Here is a 13747-nt window from a genome sequence, read left to right on the forward strand (position 1 = left end):
TCTGTGGCACTCACAGACAATATCTTTGCAGTTTTGGAAACATCAGTGTTTTCTTTCCAAAGCTGTCAATTATATGCATAGTCGAGCATCTTTTCGTGACAAAATATCTTGTTTAAAATGAACGTTTTTTTAATCCAAAAATTAAAAGAGCGCCCCCTATATCGAAGAAGTTAAGGTCTGTGCGGCAGTGTAGCAACGGGAGGAAAAATGGTCCCAAATGACCATTTTAAAATGTGACGTGTTTTGTCTTTTTAAGAGAGGGAACGCGATGCGGCCCTCCGCCGTACCGGCACGTCTTCCAGCTGTGACTCCTCAGTCCTTACTCTGGCTGGCTGTTACCTTACAACTGTGACTCCTCGGTCCTTACTCTGGCTGTTACCTTCCAGCTGTGACTCCTCTGTCCTTACTCTGGCTGTTACCTTCCAGCTGTGACTCCTCGGTCCTTACTCTGGCTGGCTGTTACCTTCCAAATGTGACTCCTCACATTACAAAAAAAGTATGACTTTGGTGTTGCTATTTGATATATATGGAGCTTTTTAAAGAGCTTTGTGTCCTGAGGGAGGATGAAAGACCCATCATACACGAGGAGATACACACAGACCTGGGATCAGGCAGTGCTGTATCGTCTTACCGAATCCTAGGGTCTGTGACACCAAACAATGGCGTGACAATGACCACAGGACTCGGCAAGACAGCACAAATTCAACTGGGACCGGTCTAGATAGGGTTATGACTGGAGTTGAGAAACAACCTCCTGTATTTGAGTGGCTGGAAGGGCCATGATACAGGGGGGAAAAACCTGTTGACGTCTGTTGTTTCAGGTGGTGGTGTCAGTAGCTCAGCTGTACTGGCACCTGGCTCCTAAACACGAGGTCGGCGTCATCACCAAGTCACTGGTCAGACTGCTCCGAAGCCACAGGTACACCCCAACCCCTCTCTTTACGTTTTTTTTTTCTTTCTCTCTCCCTCTCTGTGTCTCTATTGTGAGGACAAAAAAAAAAGGGCACTCAATAATGTTTCCCCTCTGTCTCTCCCTGTCAGAGAGGTGCAGTACGTTGTGTTACAGAACATAGCCACCATGTCTATCCAGAGGAAGGTAAGGCTCTAAACATGGCTCCTCTCTTCAGTGTCTGCTGCGGGACAGATAATGGTGTGTGTGTGTTACCTGTTACTGATTTACTATCAGAGTGGCTGCGTGACCAGATTGTCTGGACGCCTCTTGCCCGAGAGCTTAACCACCGTACCTTCATCGCCAGACGTACTGTAGCACATGCTCAGAGGAGAGACCATTCTCTCCCGTTGTCCGTGGTTATAAACGGCATGGTCGACCATGCTGCACACACTTTGTCTGTTGTGAACGTCACGATTGTGACGATGTGGACTGCTGACTTTAGTTGTGACTATAATAAACGACACGTTGGGATAACTTTTCTGTCGGTCTTGAACGAATAACATTGCAGTATTACAAAGTGGTGGGCGGGAGCCGGGCAGTTTAATCCAGTCGCTCAGCCTCTGCCTTTTTTTATATTATGAAGTATCATTATGGTTTTATGTAATCCCGCCAGGGCATGTTTGAACCTTACATGAAGAGTTTCTATGTGAGATCCACAGATGCCACTCACATCAAATCGCTCAAGGTAAGCTCCCTCGTGATGACCAAGCTAATGTAAAAGTAAACCATGAGATGAGGTCAGGTGTGTGTGTGTGATCAGACCCATCTTGTCTCCCCAGCTGGAGATCTTGACCAGCCTGGCCAACGAAGCCAACATCTCAACCATCCTTAGAGAGTTCCAGGTAAGTCTCTGGGTTACATTCTGTCTCAAATTCAAGCTGCCTTAATGGCATGAAAAACATTGTCAATATTGCCAAAGCAATAATGTATACAATATACACTGCTCAAAAAAATAAAGGGAACACTTAAACAACACAATGTAACTCCAAGTCAATCACACTTCTGTGAAATCAAACTGTCCACTTAGGAAGCAACACTGATTGACAATAAATTTCACATGCTGTTGTGCAAATGGAATAGACAACAGGTGGAAATTATAGGCATTTAGCAAGACATCCACAATAAAGGAGTGGTTCTGCAGGTGGTGACCACAGACCACTTCTCAGTTCCTATGCTTCTTGGCTGATGTTTTGGTCACTTTTGAATGCTGGCGGTGCTTTCACTCTAGTGGTAGCATGAGACGGAGTCTACAACCCACACAAGTGGCTCAGGTAGTGCAGCTCATCCAGGATGGCACATCAATGCGAGCTTTGGCAAGAAGGTTTGCTGTGTCTGTCAGCGTAGTATCCAGAGCATGGAGGCGCTACCAGGAGACAGGCCAGTACATCAGGAGACGTGGAGGAGGCCGTAGGAGGGCAACAACCCATCAGCAGGACCGCTACCGCTGCCTTTGTGCAAGGAGGAGCAGGAGGAGCACTGCCAGAGCCAAGCAAAATGACCTCCAGCAGGCCACAAATGCGCATGTCTGCTCAAACGGTCAGAAACATACTCCATGAGGGTGGTATGAGGGCCCGACCTCCACAGGTGGGGGTTGTGCTTACAACCCAACACCGTGCAGGACGTTTGGCATTTGCCAGAGAACACCAAGATTGGCAAATTCGCCACTGGCGCCCTGTGCTCTTCACAGATGAAAGCAGGTTCACACTGAGGACGTGACAGTCTGGAGATGCCGTGGAGAACGTTCGGCTGCCTGCAACATCCTCCGGCATGACCGGTTTGGCGGTCATGGTGTGGGGTGGCATTTCTTTGGGGGGCCGCACAGCCCTCTGTGTGCTCGCCAGAGGTAGCCTGAGATGAGATCCTCAGACCCCTTGTGAGACCATATGCTGTTGCGGTTGGCCCTGGGTTCCTCCTAATGCAAGACAATGCTAGACCTCATGTGGCTGGAGTGTGTCAGCAGTTCCTGCAAGAGGAAGGCATTGATGCTATGGACTGGCCCGCCCGTTCCCCAGACCTGAATCCAATTGAGCACATCTGGGACCTCATGTCTCGCTCCCTCCACCAACGCCGCGTTGCACCACAGACTGTCCAGGAGTTGGCGGATGCTTTAGTCCAGGTCTGGGAGGAGATCCCTCAGGAGACCATCCGCCACCTCATCAGGAGCATGCCCAGGCGTTGTAGGGAGGTCATACAGGCATGTGGAGGCCACACACACTACTGAGCCTCATTTTGACTTGTTTTAAGGACATTACATCAAAGTTGGATCAGCCTGTAGTGTGGTTTTCCACTTTAATTTTGAGTGTGACTCCAAATCCAGACCTCCATGAGTTGATAAATTTGATTTTCATTGATCATTTTTGTGATTTTGTTGTCAGCACATTCAACTATGTAAAGAAAAAAGTATTTAATAAGAATATTTCATTCATTCAGATCTAGGATGTGTTATTTTAATGTTCCCTTTATTTTTTTGAGCAGTGTACATTGTAATAAACTTATAAACAATAACAAATGATAGAAAATGGTAGTAAAATTAAATCTGAAAATAATAACAATAAAATGGTAACAGTCAATAGTAGAAATGTAATACATAGTGCCATAGTTACTTTTTTAAATAACCATTATTTAGTTATCTTCACCATTTACATCAGTACTACAACTACTATCATCATTACCACCACCATCACTAAACTGCTACCATTACCACCCATACTACTACTATTTGGAATGATCAACAACAATAATAATAATAATAGTAGTAACAATAAGTAAGTTACTGCTTACTATGCAGATGTTATTATTCAGTGTCCCTATGGCAGGCAAATGCATATTTGGCTGCAAGAGGAGCCATTGCTCCTTCGCCCATGAGTATTTTTAGTTTTTCCTCTGGGTGTAATAAGTTCAAATTTGGAATATGTGTAGTAATTTCTGTGAATAATGAATCTCTTTGTGAGGAATATTTATCACAGTAAAGGAGAAAGTGCATCTCTGTTTCTACCTCCCCTGTTATGCAGTGACCACATACACGCTCCTCTTTGGGTAGCCATGTCTTTTTATGTCTGCCGGTTTCTATTGCCAATTGGTGATCACTCAGCCTGTACTTGGTAAGGATCTGTCTCTGCTTCGTATCTCTGACAGAGTAGAGATAATCCGCCAATTCATATTCTCTGTTTAGGGTCAGATAGCAATTTAGTCGGCTTTGGGATTTTGTTTAATTTTTCCAATGTTGTAAATATGATTCCTTTGATTGGTTCATGATTTTGCTTATTGGAATTCTTTCTTTTGAAGCAGTGCTGTTGTCAGCTTGGTTGGTGAGGTCCAACACCAGCTGACTGAGAGGGCTCGTTTCTGGGCTCAGCTCTTGGGTTTGAAGTGCTTTTAATTGCAGACTTGACTTTGGACTTGAATTTAGATGTAGCCAAAATTGTAATGATCTTTTCTGTGTTTTCATTATTACTGGAAAACGGCCCAATTCTGCCCTACATGCATTAGTTGGTGTATTTCTCTGGATTTGTAGAATTTTCTGACAGAATTCTGCATGTAGGGCTTCAATTGGATGTTTGTCCCACATCTTAAAGTCCAGTTTATTGAGTGGCCCCCAAACCTCACTTCCATAAAGAGCTATTGGTAGGATTACACTGTCAAATATTTTAGTCCAAATTCTAATTGGGATGTTGATTTTGAATAGTTTCATTTTTATTACATACATTGCTCTGCAGGCTTTTTCTTTGAGTGCATTCACTGCCATATTAAAGTTTCCCGACGCAGATATGGTCAGACCAAGGTAGGTGTAATTTTTAGTGTTCAATTATAGTGTTGTTCAGGGTGAATTTATATTTATCCATCTGACATGTTTTTTGGGGGGGAAATCATGATTTGCGTTTTTTGTAAATTTACTGCCAGGGCCCAATTATGGCAATATTGCTCTAGAATATTAAGGTTCTGTTGAAGACCTTCTTTGGTTGGTGATAGAAGTACCATCAGCATATAGCAGGCATTTCACCTCTGTTTCAAATAGTGTGAGTCCTGGCGCTGGAGAATTGTCCAACAAGTCTGCTAATTCATTGATATAAATGTTGAACAGATTTGGACTCAAACTGCAGCCTTGTCTCACACCTCGACGTTGTGAAAAGAATTCTGTTCTTTGGTTTTTGATTTTTATTGCACACACATTTTATTAAGTCATACACCTTACCACCAAGCCCACTTTGGAGAATTTTGTAGAATAACCCTTCCTGACAAATATAATCAAATGCTTTTTTTAAAGTCAAAAAAGCAAGCAAAAAATTTTGTTTTTTTTTTTTTTTTTGGTTGACGTTTTTATTAATTAGTGTGGTCAGTAGTGCGATGGTTAGGGAGAAAGCCAATTTAATGTTTACTTAATACATTTTTTTTCTTGAAAGGTTTGAATTCTTGAATTCAAAATGCTACAGAAAACCTTTCCCAAGTTGCTGTTTACGCAAATTCTCCTGTAATTATTGGGGTCTGATTTGTCTCCACTTTTGTGGATCGGGGAGATGAGCCCCTGGTTACAGCCAGAAGTTAAAACCATGTTGAACAATTTAAGCACAGCATTTTGCAACTCAGGTGTGCTCTTTTTCAGCATTTCATTTCTGATGTTATCTAGACCACAAGCCTTATTTGATTTTATAGATTTGAGCTTTTCATTTAGTTTTTGTTGGGTTATTGGGTAATCTAATGGAATTTGGTTGTTTTTAATGACTGATTCAAGGAAGTTACATTTTTCTTTAATATCTAATTGGTTCTGTTGTAAGTCTTTTTGTGGGGTGTTTTTGTATAGATTATCAAAGTAAGTTTTCCAAATTCCTACATCTTGTATGGCTAATTCTTGTGGTTTTGTCGTGCTTAAATGGTTCCACATGTCCAAGAACTGATATTGGTGAATTTATTTATTTCAATTTCTTGCGTTTCACTGTATGTTTATACTGTTTCAAAGTATTCATATCGTAGCTCTGGGTTGTTTTGCTGCTTATGTTTTTCATTTGACATTTGTCTTAGAAAACACCTAAGTGTTTTACATTCATTATCAAAACATTTTTCAGAAACGTTTTGTTTCTGATGTTGCATTCTGTCACGTTTTGATTATCTCTAACATTCTCTCTGATTCTGTTACATTCTCTCTCTCTCTGATTATCTCTAACATTCTCTCTGATTCTGTTACATTCTCTCTCTCTCTGATTATCTCTAACATTCTCTCTGATTCTGTTACATTCTCTCTCTCTCTCTCTCAATATCCTTTTCAGTCACAGGCAGCGGTTCCACATATATGCCTTTTTAGATACAATGAATGGCTCCACCTTGTGCTTTGCTTTGAACAGACTTATGTGAAGAGCCAAGACAAGCAGTTTGCAGCCGGTACCATCCAGGCCATCGGCAGGTGTGCCACCAACATCTCTGAGGTGACAGACACCTGCCTCCAAGGACTGGTGCTGCTGCTCTCCAACCGAGACGGTACGGAACCACTGACCGATTGACTGATCGATCGACTGATTGGTTTTCTTTGTCCAGAGAATCAGTCGATCGGTTGTCTTTGTCCAGCTCCGGTTCATAGTTGGATGTATATGTCAAACCCTCTCTTTTGTATATATTGTTTTAACCTCTTAGATGCAAAGTCTCCAGTTTGAGGCACTTGCGTGGTTCTGGTAGTATTTGTTCTAATGTGGACACCATAGCTTGAAGTGGCTTTCATTGAGCGGTAGCCCTGATTCTCATGGACAGAGGATTATGTCTCTTCTGCCTGTGTGAAGCAAGGTGGTGACATCTGACAACACTGTCCAACACCTGGCTGAATCCTTCTTCACAGCCACTAACACTGCATATGCCTGGAATCCTTACACCCTAACGCAGCAGGAGAGATTGGTTTTGTAGCTGTAGCTTTTTGTTGTTGTCCGGGACAAGATTAATATGAGATGAAAGGCGAGTCCCTAAGGAGTTTAGGAAGCTAAGCTAGAGCTCTGGGAGACGCGATGGGGGCAGATGTTTTACACATTTTATGCACATTTTCTCTAACACAATATACAAACATGTATTTTTTTAGTTATAAGGAAGGTGAAATCTAACAGTTAGTAATTTTATAAATTGATTATACTATATTTAGTAAATGTAATTTCATGCCTTTTTCATACTTTTGTTGAATAGCAATACATCATATACAATATTTCATATTTTTATTATGTTTGTACTGTGTACTTCAGCTTGTGTCCTCAAGTGACGACACCTCAGCAATTTATTTAAATGACCAGAAAGGTGAGATTTTAACCTTGGAGTATGCAGCAACAATCCCCCCAATAACTAGTAACTGTTTATGGCCCTTCTGATGACAAATAATTACTTTTGGGGGATTTCGTATATATTACATTTTTTGATTACACTTAGTTACATTTTGAAATGTAAATGTATTGTCTCCTCACAGAGACGGTGGTGGCTGAGAGCGTAGTGGTCATCAAGAAGCTTCTCCAGACCCAGCCCACCCAGCACAGTGACATCATCAAACACATGGCCAAGCTCTTCGACAACATCGCTGTACGTCTACCGCGACCTCAGTGCGTCTGTGTACTTGCTCTTGTGCCCGAGCGAGTCGGGACTCAAAATGCACACCCCCCCCCCAAAAACCAGACTAACCCCTCTTGTGTGTCAAGGTGCCGATGGCACGGGCCAGCATCCTGTGGCTGATGGGGGAGTACTGTGAGAGGGTCCCTCAAATCGCTCCCGACGTCCTCCGCAAGATGGCCAAGAGCTTCACCTCCGAGGAGGACATCGTCAAGCTGCAGACTGTCAACCTGGCTGCCAAACTCTACCTCACCAACTCCAAACAGGTACATTAGCCTACGCTAAACAGTAGGTACACCGAACGGTCGAGTCGGCAGTACACGTCGCAGCGTTATTCTGCCCTAACATAATTCATCTTATTCAACTGTTATTGTCATGGATGTAAACAACGTCATTAGCCTCCAGTTTCTTGTTATTTGGCTCCCGCAATCTAATTTTCCCCACTTCCTTAAGTGCAAGCTTTAACGTTGCGCGTCGTGCCATTGCCTTGCCTCTGTTTGGTAACTACAGATCCGTTCTATCGGATGCAGAGCATTATGGCGGCCAGGCTGGGTTTATGACCACACTGCAGATGCTGCCGCCTCAAATGAGCACGTTATTAGAGGTTAAAAAAAAGGGAGGGGGTGAAGAAATAGAGTGGTATAATGTCGACCTTCTGGGGGTCGTAACTCTTGGTTTTTATACCTCCCTGAATAATATATGTTAAAGGCAAGCGCTCCCCATCTCGGACCATAAACCCACCTGGCACAGAGAGAGGTTGTCACTCATACGGCTAGAGAGGGGGAGCAGACTGGAGGAGAACAGTGTGTTTGTATGAAGAAAATGTAGTGGGAAGCACCATACGGATTCATGAGCTTACCTTAATGGAGCTATGTGCTTCTTTTTTTTATGTTTGATTGTTGGCGTCTTCTCTCCCGCTTCCTCCCCTCCATCTTTCTCTCCTTCTCCCCCCCCCCATATCTCCCTCTTTCCCTCCGTCCAGACCAAGTTGTTGACCCAGTACATTTTGAACCTGGGGAAATATGACCAGAACTATGACATCAGAGACCGCACGCGCTTCATCCGCCAGCTCATCGTGCCCAATGAGAAGAGCGGCGCACTCGGCAAGTACGCCCGCCGCATCCTGCTGGCGCCCAAGCCGGCGCCCGTCCTCGAGTCCACATACAAAGGTACCTTTGGAAGTAGTGCACTAAATAGGGAATAGGGTGCCCTTTAGGAGACACACGGGTGTTTTTAATATGCTGGTGTGAGTCTGTGAATGGCAGAGGGTCCAGGGCCCCCTCTCTCTGTCCCGGCTCTGATGAGATGGGTGAATTATTACCTGGCTAATGATAACCTTTGAGATGCAGATAACACACACACACACACACACACACAGTTAACTTGAATCCAGATGAGAGACAGAAGCAGCCTCCGAAACATTATTATTCTGCAGTGGTCTCTGCGTCTACTAGATGTTTATGGAAAACGTTACCACTCCTGTCATTCTTAATATTCACCCTTTTAACTCTTGATTTCTTTTCTCCTTCTCTGTTTCGTTAGAGAAGGCCGACCTCCCCAGGCACTTTGACTGATTACACCTCCTATATTGACCATTAGGGAGGGAGAATCGTTTTACTCTTGTGCGTGTGGGCTCCTGGACCCTTTATTAAACAGCAGTGTGTGTGTATACAGTGACATTTCAGAGTGTTTAATGCCAATTACTCTCTGTCCTGCTGATTGAGAGAGCACTGCTGTGACATTGAGACCCCTGCCTCTTTCTCTACCCCTTTCTCGTCCTCCAATGTTAATCATTGTTTCTCGTCCCTCTTTTCTCCCCTCCTCCAACCCCCCCCCCACCATTTCCCCTTCATCCTCTCCCTCCTCCAATGTTACTCATTATGTTTCTCCTCTGACATTTTCCCTTCTTTGTCTACCCTTTTTCCTTTACTTCCTCCCTTTCTCCGTCTTCTCCTCTCTCTCTCTGTCAGACCGTGATCGTTACCAGTTGGGAACGCTGTCCCACACCATCAACACCAAAGCCAGCGGCTACCTGGAGCTCTCTGATTGGCCTGCCGTGGCTCCTGACCAATCAGTGAGGAACGTGGAGGTGATTGAGCCGGTAAGGATCCATCTTTACTTCTACTCCCTGTTCCCGCTCATCACCCAGACCCTACACCAAGGGTGGCTGTGGTCAATTCAGACATTTTAATACAGCTCCGTGTTGATACGCTTGTATTCATAGTGTATGTGGACACTCCTTCAAATTAGTGGATTCTGCAATTTCAGCCACACCCGTTGCTGACAGGTGTATAAAATTGAGCACAGAGCCATGGGAGCTCCATAGACAAACATTGGCAATAGAATGGCCTTACTGAAGAGCTCAGTGACTTTCAACGTGGCACTGTCATAGGATGGTACCTTTCCAACAGTTGGTCAAATTTCTGCCCTGCTAGAGCTGCCCCGGTCAACTGTAAGTGCTGTTATTGTGAAGTGGAAACATCTAGGAACAACAGCTCAGCCGCGAATTGTTAGGCCACACAAGCTCACAGAACGGGACCATCAAGTGCTGAAGTGAGTTCCAAACTGCCTCCGGAAGCCACATCATCAAATAACTGTTCGTCGGGAGCTTCATGAAATGGACTTCCATGGCCGAGCAGCCGCACACAAGCCTAAGATCACCGTGCACAACGCCAAGCGTTGACTGGAGTGGTATAAAGCTCACCGCCATTGGACTCTGGAGCAGTGGAATGGCGTTCTCTGGAGTGATGAATCACACTTCACCATCTGGCAGTCCGACGCACTAATCTGGGTTTGGCGGAAGCCAGGAGAGCGCTACCCGCCGCAATGCGTAGTGCCAACTGTAAAGTTTGGTGGAGGGGGAATAATGGTTTACGGCTGTTTTTCATGGTTCGGGCCCCTTAGTTCCTTGAAGGTCAATCTTAATGCTACAGCATACAATGACATTCTAGCCGATTCTGTGCTTCCAACTTTGTGGCAAGTTTGAAAGCCCTTTCCTGTTTCAGCATGACAATGACCTGTCCCAACATCAGTGCCCGACCTCACAGCCACCTCTTGTGGCTGAATGGAAACAAGTCCCCGCAGCAACGTTCCAACATCTAGTGGAAAGCCTTCTCAGAAGAGTGGAGGCTGTTATAACAGCAAAGGGTGGACCAACTCTATATTAATGCCCATGATTTTGGAATGAGATGATGAGCAGGTGTCCACATACAACACCAGTCAAAGTTTGCCCACCTACTCATTCCAGAGGTCTAATTTATTTTTACTATTTTCTACATTGTAGAGTAATATTGAAGACAAACTATGGAATCATGTACTAACCAAAAAAGCGTTAAACAAATCAAAAATATATTTTAGATTCTTCAAAGTAGCCACCCTTTGCCTTGACAGCTTTGCACACTCTTGGCATTCTATCAACCAGCTTCATGAGAAATGCTTTCTTGTAGGAGTTCCAACATATGCTGAGCACTTGTTGGCTGCTTTTCCTTCACTCTGCGGTCCATCTCAATTGAGTTGAGGTCAGGTGATTGTGGAGGCCAGGTCATCTGACTGTGGAGGCCAGGTCATCTGACGCAGCACTCCATCACTCTCCTTGGTCAAATAGCCCTTACATAGCCTGGAGGTGTGTTTTGGGTCATATTGTCCTGTTGAAAAACAAATGATAGTCCCACTAAGCGCAAACCAGATAGGATGGCGTATCTCTGCAGAATGTTGTGGTAGCCATGCTGGTTAAGTGTGGCTTGAACTCTAAATAAATCACTGACGGTGTCACCGGCAAAGCACCCCCACACCATCACACCACCTCCTCCATGCTTCACGGTGGAAACCACACATGCGGAAATCATCCATTCACCTACTCTGTGTTCATCAAATCTTCCGAAGTGACTGACATTCATGTCTTAAAGTAGTGATTGACTGTTGTTTCTCTTTGCTTATTTGAGCTGTTCTTGCCATAATATGGACTTGGTCTTTTATCAAATAGTTATTGTCTGTCTGTATACCACCCCTACCTTGTGTTGTGACAACTGATTGGCTCAAAGGAAAGAAATTCCACAAATGTACTTTTAACAAGCTGCACCTGGTTGACAGAATGCCAAGAGCGTGCAAAGCTGTCATCAAGGCTAAGGGTGGCTACTTTGAAGAATCTCAAATATAAAATATATTTTCATTTGTTTAACATGTTTTTGGCTACTACATTATTCCATGTGTTATTTCATAGTTTTCATGTCTTCACTATTATTCTATAAAGCAGAAAATAGTAAAAAATAAAGAATAACCCTTGAATTAGTAGATTTGTCCAAACCTTTTGACTGGTACTGTACTTTTTGTTTCAATCTTTCCTTACTTCCTCTTACTGTACCTCCCTTCCTCTGACCTCACGTCCTAATCCGTTGCCAGGTGAAGGAGTGGGCTCCGTCGCTAGGGAAGACTGGAAAGTCCAAGCTGTCCAAGTCATCAGATGATAAGTTCTACTCTGACTCTGGAGAGGAGGAGGAGGAGAAGGGCTCAGGGAGCAGTAGCAGTGATGACAGCAGCAGCAGTAGTGAAGGTCTGTTTGACCATGTGTGTACCATAAAGTATAATGTTATTTTGTGAGGGCTTGCAATGCCAGTCAAGGTTGTATTCATAATCGTACGAGATGAACGTGTGTGTGTGTGTTAGAGTCAAGCAGTGAGGCGGAGAGCGATGAGGAAAAGAGCAGTGAAGAGTCTGACAAGTCCTCCAGCCAATCAGAGAAGAGTTCCAGTGAGTCCGACTCTGAACAGAAGAAAACAACTAAGAAACCACCACAGAAGAAGACAGTCAAACCAACGGCCAAAGACAGGTACTATAATGAATTATTCAACACGTATAGTTGCGGTTAAGTATGTTGGCACCCTTGTACGATTCACTATTTTAGTGCTGAGGGGCTAGTGCTTTCTGGAGTCGGCTCAGGCTTTGAACAATCCTCACGGTTTTTGATTTGGGTTTCGATTCATATATTTTTTGCAATAAATGCATTAAGTCAGTTGAATTCTGTAACGACACAGAATACAACTATTAATAAAAGCCCATTGCTGCTTATCGCTTATTTGTTTTTTTTCACATGACTTTACTTTAATAAAATAGTTTAGTTGGCTATGTTAAATAGCTGTTTTAGTATGATGGTGACTTTAGTAGCAGTTTCATTAATAAAAGTAATGACTTCCCGTCCTTTATCACATGACTTTAATAAAATATTTCAGTTGTGTAATATTACATTATTTTCAGATGATGACTTTGGAATTTCATGCCGAGTCATCACACCTCTGCTCAGGCAGTAGCAGCCACCATCTATTGCTCTGCTCCCCAATGAGTCATTCTAGTTCGGCTAGCTAGCTGGTGGACGAAATCACTATTTTAGTATTTCTTCAAAGTACATAAGGCATACCTTCAAACCTGTTTGTAAATGCCAGCTATCAGTCAATTCGATGTATTATTGGCTAGAGATGGGGTTACCTCACGAAGCAACTGTTTCCATTTCTGTCCCACTCCCTCATGTCACGCTCTTCTCTCTTTCTCGTGTGTCTGTGAAGAAGGCTACGTAATGGCCATTGTAGTTACGTACCACGTTTTCTGCGGTAAACTTTGTTGAAAACTATGACTTCCTACAAAGTCCAACAACAGTGCTTTGAGCTCACAGAAAATACCAGAACTAAATGGAATTAGAATCATTGAACATACGTTGGACAATTTTTTTTTTTTTTAACAAGAAATAAAACGACATTTCAGCGCAACACTATATTTATTCAAAATGTTGAAATTCAAACTTTTTGGTTTCCATGTGTTTTTGTTTGATTTACAGCTGCACAGGACCAAGCAACCAAATTCATTTGAATTTGAGGCAAGTGCTTTTCGTTTACTGTGGAATTCGTCTCCCCTGTGGTAAATAGCGTTCAACTAGTTTTGAAAAGAGGAACTTTCTGCTTTATTGTGCTCCATTGTGAAGGGCTCTCATAACGGCAGTGCAGCTGTGGATTGGTCATTTAGCTTCCTGTTGGTAGCAATGAATGAGATCTGAGACATAACTGTTGAACACAGACACACACTGGCAAATTTTGTCCCTGACACGTTCTATTTCACTCTCTCACACTATGCTCTCTCACACACACACACACACACACACACACCCTACCTGCTCGCGCTGTGTGACAGGCCGGCAGCTGACCCTGTTCCCTCCATTAGAGGGTGTAATTAGACCAGCTCACC

General features: G+C 43.6%; 1 protein-coding gene across 1 annotated transcript in view; it reads left to right on the plus strand.

Moving 5' to 3' along the window:
* Nucleotides 1–13747, plus strand: part of LOC135544632 (AP-3 complex subunit beta-1-like) — a 61265-nt gene that overhangs the window by 15439 nt on the left and 32079 nt on the right. Inside the window, exons 9-19 of the mRNA XM_064972389.1 lie at nt 822–919; nt 1042–1096; nt 1566–1637; nt 1732–1794; nt 6289–6421; nt 7383–7492; nt 7609–7785; nt 8502–8688; nt 9490–9620; nt 11918–12068; nt 12182–12344. Of these exons, the coding sequence (XP_064828461.1) occupies nt 822–919; nt 1042–1096; nt 1566–1637; nt 1732–1794; nt 6289–6421; nt 7383–7492; nt 7609–7785; nt 8502–8688; nt 9490–9620; nt 11918–12068; nt 12182–12344 (1340 nt within the window). The remainder of the gene's footprint in view (nt 1–821; nt 920–1041; nt 1097–1565; nt 1638–1731; nt 1795–6288; nt 6422–7382; nt 7493–7608; nt 7786–8501; nt 8689–9489; nt 9621–11917; nt 12069–12181; nt 12345–13747) is intronic.

This window comes from Oncorhynchus masou, chromosome 8 (assembly GCF_036934945.1).
Source record: "Oncorhynchus masou masou isolate Uvic2021 chromosome 8, UVic_Omas_1.1, whole genome shotgun sequence".
Lineage (NCBI taxonomy): Eukaryota > Metazoa > Chordata > Actinopteri > Salmoniformes > Salmonidae > Oncorhynchus > Oncorhynchus masou.